Source organism: Rhinolophus ferrumequinum, chromosome 15, assembly GCF_004115265.2.
Source record: "Rhinolophus ferrumequinum isolate MPI-CBG mRhiFer1 chromosome 15, mRhiFer1_v1.p, whole genome shotgun sequence".
Classification (NCBI taxonomy): domain Eukaryota; kingdom Metazoa; phylum Chordata; class Mammalia; order Chiroptera; family Rhinolophidae; genus Rhinolophus; species Rhinolophus ferrumequinum.
Genome location: NC_046298.1, coordinates 46,424,400 through 46,438,036, shown reverse-complemented (window position 1 = coordinate 46,438,036; position 13,637 = coordinate 46,424,400). Strand labels below are relative to the sequence as shown.

At 41.8% G+C, this 13,637-nt stretch overlaps 1 protein-coding gene across 1 annotated transcript in view; it reads right to left on the bottom strand.

The window, feature by feature from the left end:
• Positions 1 to 13,637, bottom strand: part of LOC117035412 (zinc finger protein 615) — a 49,256-nt gene that overhangs the window by 24,707 nt on the left and 10,912 nt on the right. The window contains exons 7-8 of the mRNA XM_033129284.1: positions 10,816 to 12,685; positions 8,133 to 8,313 (exon numbers count right to left, since the gene is read on the bottom strand). Of these exons, the coding sequence (XP_032985175.1) occupies positions 8,133 to 8,313; positions 10,816 to 12,685 (2,051 nt within the window). The remainder of the gene's footprint in view (positions 1 to 8,132; positions 8,314 to 10,815; positions 12,686 to 13,637) is intronic.

Genomic DNA, 13,637 nt, shown 5'->3' with positions numbered 1-13,637 from the left:
GGCACGGGTGTTGGTTCGAACAACCTATCCCATCCAGGGGTGGGTCCGTACACGGACCCAGGGACCCAAAACGGGGGTGGCACAGACCACCACCCTCACCAAGTGGGGTGCCTACTGGGAGCAACGTAGCACCCTTATTTCAAGCCCTTTGCGCACAGAGCTACAACAGGTCCTGGGGCCTGGGGAGCTTGTAGCCCAGGCTGAGCCAAGCACTCTGCCTAGCGGGGAGGACTTGGAGCCCTCGCCCTACAGAGAAGGACATAGTCCCCAATACCTGAGGATGCCTGATTTACTGATGGTTCTAGCTGGGGAGCTGCAGCTGTTTGGACGGCTATTGGTGTGCAGCCCAAAACAGACATCATTTGGTTTGATTCTGGGACGGGCCAGAATAGTCAGTGGGTTGAGCTACGGGCTGTGGATGGTAATCAGCCATGACCCTGGACCCCTAGTTATTTGTACTTACAGCTGGGCGGTGTTCCGTGGCCTAATGCTGTGGCTCCCCACGTGGAAACACCAAAACTGGTTGGTAGGACACCATGCACTGTGGGGTCAAGCCATGTAGCAGGACCTCTGGGACCTAGGGAAGAAAAAGGAGGTGACCCTAATGCATGTCACAGGTCACTCCCCCTTAGTGTCCCCAGGTAATAATGAAGCAGATGCCCTAGCACAGTTCCGATGATTAGAACAGGCCCCTGCCACTGATGTGGCCCTTTGGCTGCATAGGGAATTGCAGCACGCTGGAAGCCGAGCCATGTGGCAGGTGAGCAGATGCTGGGATCTGCCTTTGAAATGGCAGGAGACAGCAGATGCCTGCTATGATTGTGCCATCTGTGCCCAGGACAGCCCCCAAAGGCGGAGGCTTCCCTGGAAGACACAGCAGATTATTCGAGAGAGGGTGCCCCTCACTCGCTAGCAAGTGGATTACATTGGACCCCTACCTAAGGCCCGCAATGCGATGTATGCATTCACAGAAGTGGACACTGCTACGGGGTTGATGTTTGCTTGGCTGTGTCTGGCTGTGAGTCAGCGGCCAGTGGTCGCTCTTACACAGCTGTGAGCCTTCTATGGGCGCCCCCAAGTCATTGAAAGTGACAGGGGTACCCATTTTACGAGGCAATAAGTGCAGCGCAGGGTTACCAGGATGAATGTACAATGGTTGTTTCATACCCCATACAATCCACAAGCAGTTGGCATGATTGAACACTACCACGGACTTTTGAAGCAAGGCCTCCTGGTGTCAAAACACCTTCCCACGATGTGCGACTGGGCCTTGCCTCTGTGGGACGTCTTGAGAATCCTGAATGAGAGACCACAGAAGTGAGGGCCCGCACCAGTAGAAGCTCTGCTACATCGGACGGCCACTCCCATTCAGTTACAGGTTACCACCAGTGAGACTGTTAAAGCCAGGCTATAGCAGAAATGGAAACATTTTGCTGCCAGCACCCACATACTTGAAAGCAGGGGAATGGCAGCAATGGACTTGGCCCTGGCGGGTCAAAAGCCCCCACTGTTGGTGGTTGGGCCTGATAGCCCCGTGGAAGGCTGAATTGAACTATGATTTACAAGTGACACCAGGGGTGGTGGCCAAATGGCCACCACAAGTGACTGTGGTATATGGAGGTCCCGATGCCGGGATGATTTTGCGGGGAACCTATGTGCTCTCACTATGGCCTATTATGGAGTCTGCTGTTCTGTTACATGTTGAAACTACGCAACGGACCCCAAGCACTGCCATAAAGTTCTGGTACCCAAAACTGGGAAAGGTACCAGTGGCAGTGACCCTCCTTTCCCAGGACAAAAAGCTAGCATGGATCCTTCCAAATGGAAGGGATTTGCCATTGTTGGTTACTAAGACTGCTATTTCTTTCCGCCCATAGGTGCCTACAGGCTAATACAGCACAGGGCCCCTCACGGAAGACGCTTGTCTTGTAGATGGTGAGGGGAGGGGTGGAGTGTGGGGACAGAGTCCCAGAGAGCAGTTTCCAGGTTCTCAGCCTCGTGTGGGGTCATGCCTTGGGTGGTGAATGACTATCAGCTGTGATTGGTTGGCCGTCAGCTGTAACCGGTTAGCCAATTGGCTACTGATGTAACTGCCGGGACTGCGTTGATTGGTTGGCCAGTTGGCAGGCAGAGAAGTGAATGGCGGATTGAGGATCGTGTGGATCCTACTTCATGTGTATCACCCGGCCGCCAGTGAGAATATAGTGGTCTGACTCCCCTATCTATAGCTCCATGGGTGTCCCTTTTTAGCCTCACCATATCCTGCGTTCTTATGTGGGGAGTGGGACCAGAGACCCCGCATGACATCCTGCATGACAGTCAACATTGCGCAGTCAGTAATACACCATAATCAGAGGTGTCTTGATGCTGACGGTAACCACTTTGAGCACCTCTTGTAATTGCAGAAGTCAAATGTGACTTGTATTCATCTTTTGTTATTGGTATATGAGTATTACAATTTTAATACAGTTTTCCTTTCTTAAAATGTGTATACTTTTTTTTGGCACCCTCTATATATGTAAACATTTCATAATATGGAAATGTTTATAAAGAGAAACTAAGTGATAACATTAAATTATCCCTGTTTTTTTCCAGGTTTATTGAGATATAATTTATATAGATTAGACCTATTTCTTTAAGACTTTTTATTAAAATGCAGCTAACATACAATATTATATTAGTTTCAGGTGTACGTCATAGTTATTCACTCGTACCCCCCAGGCGTTACACAGAGTTATTACCACATTACTGATAACATTCCCTATGCTAAAGAAGTGATCACCATGAGAAGTCCAACAACCATCTGACACTGTACCATGCTATCACAATATTATTGACTATATTTATATGCTATATATTACATTCCAAGACTTATTTGTTTTATATCTGGAATTTGACATTTTATTCTTCTTGATCTTTTCCCCCTTTTAAAAATTTTCAATTAGAGTTAATATTCAATATTATTTTATATTAGTTTCGGGTATACAATAGTGGTTAGACATTTATATGATTAAGGAAGTGATCCCCCTGACTAGTTTCCACCTGGCACTATACATAATTATTACCATATTATTGATTATAGTCCCTATACTTTACATCCCTGTAACTATTTTGTAACTACCAATCCATATTTCTTAATCCCTTCACTTTTTTTACCCTACCCCCAAACCCCTCCCATGACAGATCTAGTATTCATCTGACACCATCCATAGTTATTACAATAGTATTGACTACATTCCTTATGCTATACCCTACATCCCCATGACTACTGTGTAACAACCAATTTGTACTTCTTGATCCCTTCCACTTTTCACCTATCCCCAATTCCTCTCCCATCTGGCAACCATCAAAATGTTCTCTGTATCTATGATTTTTGGTTTTGTTTGTTTATTTTGTTCTTCAGCTTCCACTTATAAGTGAAATCATATGAAGGTGTCTTTTGCTGCTTGACTTACTGCACGCAGCACAGTACCCTCTAGGTCCATCCATGTACAGAGGGCAAGATTTTTTTTTTTATGGCTGAGTAATATTTCTTTGTATATATGTATCACCTCTTTATCCATTCATCCATTCAGGGATACCCAGGTTGCCTTCATATCTTGGCTTATGTAAATTATCCTGCAATGAACATATGGATGACCACATCCCCTTGAAGTAGCATTTTGGGTTTGTTTGTATAAATACCCAGAAATGGGATTACTAGGCCCTTCTTTGTCTCTTGTTATAGTCTTTATTTTAAAGTCTAATTTTGTCTGGTATAAGTATTGCTATCCCAACATTTTTGTTTGTTTGTTTCCATTTTCATGAAATATCGTTTTCTATCCCTTTACTTTCAGTCTGTGTCTTTTGATATGAATGGCATCTTGTGTAGGTGGCATATGTAGGGGTCTTGTTTTCTTATCCATTCAGCCCCCTATCTTTTGATTGGAGAATTTAATCCATTTACATTGAAAGTAATTGTTGATAACTATGTAGTTGTTGCCATTTTATTATTCATAGTTTTGATTTTTTGATTTTTATTTTTTTCATCCTAAAGAAGTCCCCTCTAAGATTCCTTGTAATACTGGTTTGGTGATGATGAACTCCTTTAGCTTTTTCTTGTCTGGGAAGCTCTTTATCTGTCCTTTAATTCTAAATGATACCTTTGCTGAGTAATCTTGGTTGTAGATCCTTGCTTTTCATCACGATGAATATTTTGTGCCAATTTCTTGTGGCCTGCAAAGTTTCTGTTGAGAAATCAGCTGAGAGTCTTATGGGAGCTCCCTTTTAGGTAACTAACAGCGTTTCTCTTGCTGCTTTTCATAGTCTCTCTTTGTCTTTAACCTTTGGCATTTTAATTATGATGTATCTTGGTGTGGGCCTCTTTCAGTTCATCTTGTTTGGGACTCTCTGTGCTTTCTGGGCTTGTATATCTAGCTCTTTCACCATGTTAGGGAAGTTTTCTGTCATTGTTTCTTCAAATACGTTTTCAATTCCTTGCTCTCTCCGTTTTCCTTCTGGTACCCCTATAATGTAAATGTTGGTATGCTTGAGGTTATCCCAGAGGCCCCTTAAACTCTCAATTTTTTGGATTCTTTTTTCTTTTTGTGTGTTTCTGATTGTGTGTTTTCTGCTACCTTATCTTCTAAATCATTGATTTGATCCTCCGCTTCATCTAATCTACTGTAGATTCCTTGTAATGTAGTCTTCATTTCTGTTATTGTATTATTTCTGACTGGTTCTTAATTATGTTTTCTATCTCCATTTTTATGTTTCCTGTCTCTTTGTTGAAGTTCTCCCTGAGATCATTGAATATACTTACAACCAGTGTTTGGAATTCTGCCTCTGGTATATTACTCATCTCCATTTTGTTTAGTTCTTTTTCTGGAGCTTTTTTCTATTATTTTATTTGGGCATGTTTCTTTGTCTCCCCATTTTGGCTGCCTCCTTGTGTTTGTTTCTATGTATTAGGTAGGGCTGCTATGTCTCCTGGTCTTAACAGAGTGACCTTATGTAGTAGATGTGCTGTGGGGCTCAGTGGCACAATCTTCCTGGTCACTTGAGCTATGCACTCCAGGTGTGTCCCTTGTGTGGGTTGTGTGTGCCCTCCTCTTGTAGTCAAGCCGTGGTTGCTATATGCACCTCAGTGGGAGGGTTTGACTTTCAGGCTCATCAGTTGTGATCACTGGCCTTGACTATAGTGGAGGAGTTGTGGTGCAGAGGCTGACTGTACAAAGCAGGATCTGCCTCAGCAGGGCTCAGGTACCTGCCCAATCTGCCTCTTGAGTGTGTCATCCTTGGAGGCAGCTGGGTGATGGTCTAGCTCCTTTTGACGCTGGTCACTAGAGGCACCAGCCCCAGGTCCCCTCCCAGGTAGCCCTGCTGCAGGTCGAGTTTAGCCACAGCCTATTCCCCACCCGTGGCCACCCAGCATAAGCCACAAAGAAATCCGCAGAGGGCCACCGCCCATGCTATGCTTGGAAGTTCCTGGAGAGGCCAAGGTGCAAACCATGGCTAGCTGCCACTAATGTCAGGCTTAGGACTGCTCAGCCAGAGGTACCGGACATGCTCAAGCCAGATGCTGCTTGTCTGGGTTCTGTGAACCTTTGAGAGACCCTAGGAAATTCTGCAACATGAGCCACAGCAGGTGGTTTGTACAAAAGAGCCACTGGAAGTGGCTTGGGTGTGCCTGAAAATTAGGTGGGATGGGGCCTTGAATCACCAGGATGTGGCAAACTAACAGCATTAGCCAGCTTGATGGAGACTCAGATATGGCTGCCACTTGCGTCTGCACTTTGGGAAGGGGAAGGGCTCAATAAAGAACAATGGCCTCCCCCAGCTCCTCCATCCAAGAAAAAGCTGCGCCTCCAGCCCACATCCTGCAGCCAGACAACTCAGTTCCCCCCTGTATGTCCCTGCCACCTCTCCAGCTGATGCCCCAGTGCTAGAGCTCAGAGCTAGTGATTTTGTCAGTGGGTAGGTCCCTCTAAGAGGAGCGCCTGGGACTCCAATTACGTTCTGTCTCACTCATCCATAATCTCTGTTGGTTTCCACAGAGAGAAATTATGGGGACTTCTCTCTCTGGCACTGGAACCCTAGACTGAGGAAGGGCTGGGACCCCTTTTTCCTCCAGAGGCACCTCCGCAGCTGAGATATTCCTCCCAATTTTTAGTGGTCACACGCAGGTGTGGGACCAGCCCTTTCTGTGTCTCTGCCTCCTACCAGTCTCCAGGTGGCTTCTTCTGCGTGTCTTGTAGATGAGACCTATTTCTTAATAAACTTTATTTTGGGCAAACTTTAGATTTACACAAAAGTCAGAAGGACCTACAAAGTATTCACAAATACCTTCAGTCAACTTTCCATCATGTGAACATTATATATAAACATGGTGCATTTGTCTAATTGAGAAATTAACATTGGTATAATACTCAACTAAATTACAGATTCTACTCAGGACTGCACAAGTTTTTCTGCCAGTATCGTTTTTGTGTCCCAGTATTCAACCCAGGATACGATACTGCATTTAGATATCATGTTCCTTGGTTTTCTCTGCTCTGTGACCATTCCTCAGTCTTTTCTCTTTTTCAGGTCCTCAATTATTTTGAAGAGGTGATCATCAGGTATTGTGTATATTATCCATCTTTTAGGTTGGTCTAGGTTGTTTTCATTAAACAGGGGTTATGCATTTTGGGAAACACACCTCAGAAATCAAGGCCCTTTCCCATCACATTGTATCTAGGGGTACAGCATATCAAAATGATTTAATGTTTATTTCCTGGTAAAGATAATGTTTGCCAAGTTTCTCCACTGAAAATAGCAAAAACAATTCTGACCAGTAAGAACCATCATACAGGGCTCACATCAGCAGATTTCAAGACTTATAAACCTATAGTAGTATTGATAGCATTGGTGAAAGGATAAACATATAGATCAATGGAACAGAATAGAGAGCCCACAAAAAGACCCACACAAATCAAACACATTCAACTGTTTGACAAAGGTACAAAGGCTATTCAATGGAGAAAGGAAAGACTTTCCAACAAAGGGTGCTGGAACACTTAGAGGTCCATAGGCAAAAACAAGTAAAAACAAATCTCAACACATCCATACGCAAGTCGTATATCTAATAAAAGACTGGTATCTAGAACATAGAATTCTTCAAAATCAATAATAAGAAAACCCAATTTCAGAATTGGGCAGACCTTGGACACACATTCAATCAAAGATAAACAGATGGCAAATAAGCATATGAAAAGACGATCAACATGATATATTAGGGAATTACAAATTAACACTGTAATGTAATAAAGATACCCTGCTACTAGAATTGCTGAAAAACAAACAAACAAAAAATAATATATGAAATTCTGGCAATAAGGTGGAGTAACAGCAACTCTTATTATTTGCCACAAACAATACAAGGAAGTACAACCATAATAGAAGACAGACAGATGACCCCGATTTTTAGAAAGTTAAAGTCTAAAAATTTTTTAACAAAATCGTCTTATGGAGAATTTATGAAAATGGTTTTTACTTGTGTCCAATAAGCCTGAAAGGAAAATATCCAAGCATAAACTCTGCCATGGATGAACAAAAATCCTATCTTTATTTGTAGACACGGTACTTGATCATGGTGAACTATTCTGATTTTTATGAGGACAATGAAGAGTGGATTTATTTACAATTTTTTAACAGGAACCTTGAAAAGGAACTTGAAGACTGAAAGGAAATGTTTCCAGCATCCAAAGGTTGAGCTTCAAAGCACCCACTAGCCTGGGGCTATGGGTCTCAAAAATTCCAGACTCCTATGTTCCTAAACAGAAAAACACTGTACTCCACAAGTGACCTCAAAATCAATCTGAAATTTACTACCAAAATGCTTGTTTATTGACATTATTTCCCCAACCCCCAGTTCCTCCGTGTCACAAGCCCCATATTAAATCACTACTTAGACAGAAATAGTGTTCATTGGTACACACCTTCCACCCAGTTTTCAATCACCAAGTTAGCAGAGTTGACAGACCCTAAGCCCTGATCATCAGTCCTTAATCTCTTCAGACAGAGCCTTAACCAAAGGTCCCACACTAATGCACAGACTCCTCAGTGACTGAGCACACATTAAAACCCCCAAACACAGACATTCACATGCATACCTGCTTCACCAACTCCATAGGCTCTCCCTGGGATCCACACTCAGAACCAGGCTCACCAGATCTTAAGCCTCTGAAGACTCCACTGGCACCTGCCAAAGGCTGAACCCAGGCACAAAACCACTTCCAATTCCAGTGCTCTCTCCCAAGCCCCTCCTTGGCTGTCGATAGGGACACCAAGGGCCTGAAAGGAGTGTGTGGCCAGAGCTCTGGGTCATTTCTGGAAGTCTGAGTTCTGACCTTGCACAAGTTCTTTGATGTAACAAGTCACCATTACCTCATAAAGCATATTCTGGAGTTTCTAATGGGAGTGGCCATAATGGCTGACATGACTCTGCCGGTGGGAAGAAATGAAAATGTCTTATGGGCACCCTAGTGCCTTCCTCTCTTTGCAAGAGATGGTCACAAGCTCAGAGCTACTGCTTAAGTTTTCAGAGGCCGGAACTTATCCAAGGCCAATGTGGCATGGGATGCATCCTAATCATTGGTTTGGACAAAACAGAAAGTTGACAGTGCCCCTGAGTCATTAGGCAGGAACACCTTGGGTGCAGCCAGTTTGCATGAAGTCTGATACCCAATCCATATGGCAGAGGAGACCCAGAGAGCTTCAGGCTGGATCTCCTGTTTCTCCTTTACGCACACTACTGCCACATTCACAACGCTTCTGGTCACCAAATGTGTGGTTTTCCCCACATCAAGCAATTCTCCATGACACCAGCTGGGTGTCCTATAATTTAACTCAATTCTGATACTATCTACCTGGAGATAGTGTCAGATCCCACAAGTTAAGGGCTCAGTGCCACAAAATATTCCCCCCAACTTCAGATGCCAATCTCATGTAGTGGGCCTCCAAGTTACCTACAACTTCTGATGTGGCTACAAAGTGGATGTTCTGTATACCCCCTTCTCAGGTTTGATTAATTTGCTAGAGTGGCTCACAGAACTCAGGGAAACACTTAAATTTACCAGTTTACTGAAGGACATGATAAAGGGCACAGATGAACAGCCAGATGAAGATACACATAGGGTGAGGTCTGGGAGGGTCCCACGTGCAGGGGTTTCTGTCTCCAGAGAGTGAGGGTGTGTCACCTTCCCAATACTTGGATATATTCACTAACCTGGAAGCTCTCTGAACCCTTGACTATTGGGATTTTACAGAGGCTTCAGCATGATCAATCATTAACTCTATTTCTAGCCCCTCTCCTCTCTCTGGATGGTGGTATGTAGAGCTGAAAATTCCACCGAGAGCTCACTTAATAGAACAAAAGATGCTCCTAGTACTCAACACTTAGGAATTTACAAGGATTTCAGGAGCTCTATGCCAGAAACCCAGATCAGAGACCAATATATATATTTTCTCTTTCTCACAAGGTCATATAGCCAATCTCCTGAGGGTACTTGATAAATAATTCTATTTTTCTAATATTCTATAAATGACAAAATTACAGATATAAAGAGATCTGTGGTGCCAAGGGTTAGTGTAGGGGAAAGCATGTGATTATGAAGGGGTAGCATGAGGGAGTTTGCGATAAAATATTCTGAAGTTTTACTGTGGTGTTGGTTACACAAAACTGCATGTGATGTTTCTTAAAACTATATGTAAAAAACAAACAAAAATGAGTGCATGTTAAAACTGGAGATCCAAATAAATCCTGTACTTAACATCACTGTAACAATTTCACTTTCCTCTATTTGATACTGAACTCTGGTTACGTAAGGTTTTACCTTTGGGAATAGCTGACTGTAGGGCATTTAGAAAATCTCTGGAATATTTGTTTTTGTGACTCTAAACTTATTTCAAAATTGTTATAAAAACACGACATCTATATTAATTTTTTAAACCACTTCATGCTACTTATAAACTTGGTTAAACACATCCAAATATATTGTTATACACATGAAATGAATATATTCAGTTTCTTTTTGAAGTACTTCAAGTATTCTGAAATAACACTTAAACCTGGAACTAAAGAAGCACAAAAGTTAATTATCTAATGAAATAGACATAGAACACTCCTACATTGTACATATTAAAACTTAATCCATGATGAAAGTAACTGCCATTACTTAAAATTTGTAAAATCAATGACAGGGTAACTAGAAATATGTCTGAGGGTATCCTGTCCCCAATTGCTTGTGAGATGTACTATCTGTTTAGACCTGTGACAGAATGCTTTCATTCAAGTCTTCTTTCCTTATCTGATATTTTGCTAAAGACCACCATATTGATGTATTAAGTTATTTCTATATGGATCTCCTGGCACATGATGAGGCAACATATATTATTGCAAACCCTGCCATATTCATTGCCATACAAAAATTATTTCTCTAGTGTGAACTGACATCTACTGAGGTCTTACTTTTGGGCAAAGGCTTTCCTACAATTAGAAATATTCATTTATTCATGATCTATGATAATCACATACGACAGGATCTGCCCACTGAAGGCTTTCCTAGTCACATTCATAGGTTTTATCTCATACACTTTTTAGACAGCTAATGAGTATCCTAAAATATCTTCATCAAGGCTGATATTATGTGAGTGTTTAGTAATTTTCTGCAATATAAAATATGAGATAATTGATCAGTAAACACAATACCACATTCTTTGCATTAAGTTATTCTTCATTGCATACTATTTTCTTGTGGGCCTATAACTGGCAATAGGCCTCCCCAAAGTGACTACCTGTGAATTCTCTTATGTTTAACAAGGATTGACAAGTGGGCAAAAGCTTTCCCGCAATCAGTACACCCATAGGGCCTCTCTCCTGTATGTTTTCTTTGATGGACATTGAGCCCTGACTTCGTAGTGAAGGCTTTTCCACATTCACTGCATTTATAGGGTTTCTCTCCTGTGTGAATTCTCTGATGGGTAATGAGATCATTCTTGCGCAATGAAAACTTTCCACATTCAGTACATACAAAGGAAGTCTTTCCTGCATGAAATCTCTGATGTTGTATGAGGCATGTCTTCTTCCTAAAGTCTCTACCGCATTCATTGCATTTGTATAGTTTCTCTCCAGTATGAGTTTGCTGATGTATACCTAGAGTACTCTTCATGGTGAAGCCTTTTCCACATTCATTGCACATGTACGGTTTCTCTCCAGTATGAGTTCGCAGATGTGCGACAAGCATGCTTTTCCCAGTTAATCCTTTGCCACATTCATTGCATATATAGGGTTTCTCTCCTGTATGAGTGCGCCGATGTACATTAAGATGACTTTTCTCTGTGAAGCCTTTTCCACATTCACTGCATATATAAGGTTTCTCCCCTGTATGAGTCCGTTGATGTCCAATCAGGCGGATCTTTGCTGGAAAGCCTTTTCCACATTCACTGCAAACATAGGGCTTCTCTCCTGTATGAGTTCGCTGATGTACAATCAGACGACTCTTCACGGTGAAGCCTTTTCCACATTCATTGCATATATATGGTTTCTCTGAAGTATGAGTTCGTTGATGTACAATGAGATCACTCTTCATGGTGAAACCTTTTCCACATAAACTACAGACATAGGGTTTCTCTCCTGTATGTATTCGCTGATGTCTGATGAGAGGGCTCTTCAAAGTGAAGCCTTTCCCACATTCATTGCATATATAGGGTTTCTCTCCAGTATGAGTTCGTTGATGTACAACAAGGCAGTGTTTCATTGAGAAGCCTTTCCCACATTCGCTGCATGTATACAATTTCTCTTCTGTATGAGTTTGTTGATGTGTGGTAAGACTGTTCTTCAAGGTGAAGCCCTTCCCACATTCATTGCATATAAAGGGTTTCTCACCAGTATGAGTTCGACAATGTGCAATAAGACGCCTCTTCTCAATGAAGCCTTTTCCACATTCATTGCACATGTAAGGCTTCTCACCTGTATGAGTTTTCTGATGTGTAGTGAGACCAAACTTTGTAGAGAAGGCCTTTCCACATAGGTTGCATCCATGGGGTTTCTCTCCTGTATGAGTTCGGTGATGATAAACGAGCTGACACTTTTTGATGAACACTTTCCCACATTCATTACACATATAAGGTTTCTCTCCCATATGAGTTTTCTGATGAATCTTGAACTGTGATTTCTTGAAGAAGGTTTCGTCACATTCAGTGCATTCATACTGCTTCAGTCCTGCATGAATTCTCTGATGTTCAGTGAGCCTGAATTTTCTGGAGAAGGTTTTCCCACATTCATTGCATACATGAGCTTTCTCTATGTTGTGAGTTCTCTGTTGCTTAATGACCTGGAATTTATCCCAGGGTTTTGCAATGACAGGAAATTTAATTTCAGTATAAAATTGTTCATGGTTAGCATGCAGAAAGGATGTCCCATCTCCATTCAACTCAGCAGAGTTCTTTAAGTTACAACTTCTGTTCTGGTTTTCAAAACTGTAATTTGATTTTAAAGGTTTTTCATGTAAGTCAAATGTATCATGATTTTGCTTGAATGGGAAATGACTTTTGCTCTGATTAACAATATTTACTAACATATTATGTTCACAGCATTGTTCCACACTCTTCTGAATGCTTCGACTTTGCAAGTGATGCTGCAGAGGATCATTAACTTTCCTGATTTCTAGGAAAGAACAGTGAATCATTTTGTAATCTCTCATAATCTTTGTTTGGAATAAAACTTTTACAAAATGCCTTCATGTGAAATAATTATTTAGGGACAACGCTACGTGTCGTATAATAAGAAATACATTTGGTTTTGCCCATTTGGTTTCATGACACAGAGCTCCTAAAACGCTTGCGACTTCCTATAGAAATCTCTTTTGTTATTCATAACAAGCCCTTTAAATCACATTGGAGTTTATGCTAATGAGGTGACTAAGCACAGGGTTCCTGCAGAGCAGTCAGGATGTGGCTGATCACCAGAAAGACCAAGTGATTAGAAGGCTGGACTTTCAGCAATGGAGATGCAAGAGGTGGAGGAAATCAGAATATATTTACAGAAAAGACAAGGTCCACTGAGGAGCTCAATGGGAACAGTGGGAAGAGGTTAATGAAGGTGAGGACTCAAGGATTACTCCAGGAATTATGTACTTGAGCCACTGGATAGGTGGAATGTCTCTTAATGAAATGAGGAATATTACTGAAGCACAGAATGAAGGGAAAATCTAGTGTGCATTGTGAAACATAAAGTTTACAATGACAGTTACATATCCAATTACAAACATGAAGAAACTGATTGAATATATAAATCTTAAAAAAGGTCTTATCTGAAAATAGCAGTATAGATCCCATCAACGTATACAAATTATTCAAAGAAAGTACTGAATGAGACTGTTTAGAAACGTAGAATAAAAGGTGAAGGCACAGGGCCAAGGCTTTGGTCATTTCAACATGTAAAGTTTTGGAATTCAACAAACCCACCAAAGAGAACCAAACACGGAGTATTATGGCCTGGTGTGTAGAACAAATACAGTGGTTAATAAGAATGTGGATCCTCAGCATCTGATTTCAAGACAAGTGTGATAGACTGCTAAGGGTTATCATATTCTAAAATCTTGCCACTCTTCTTCATT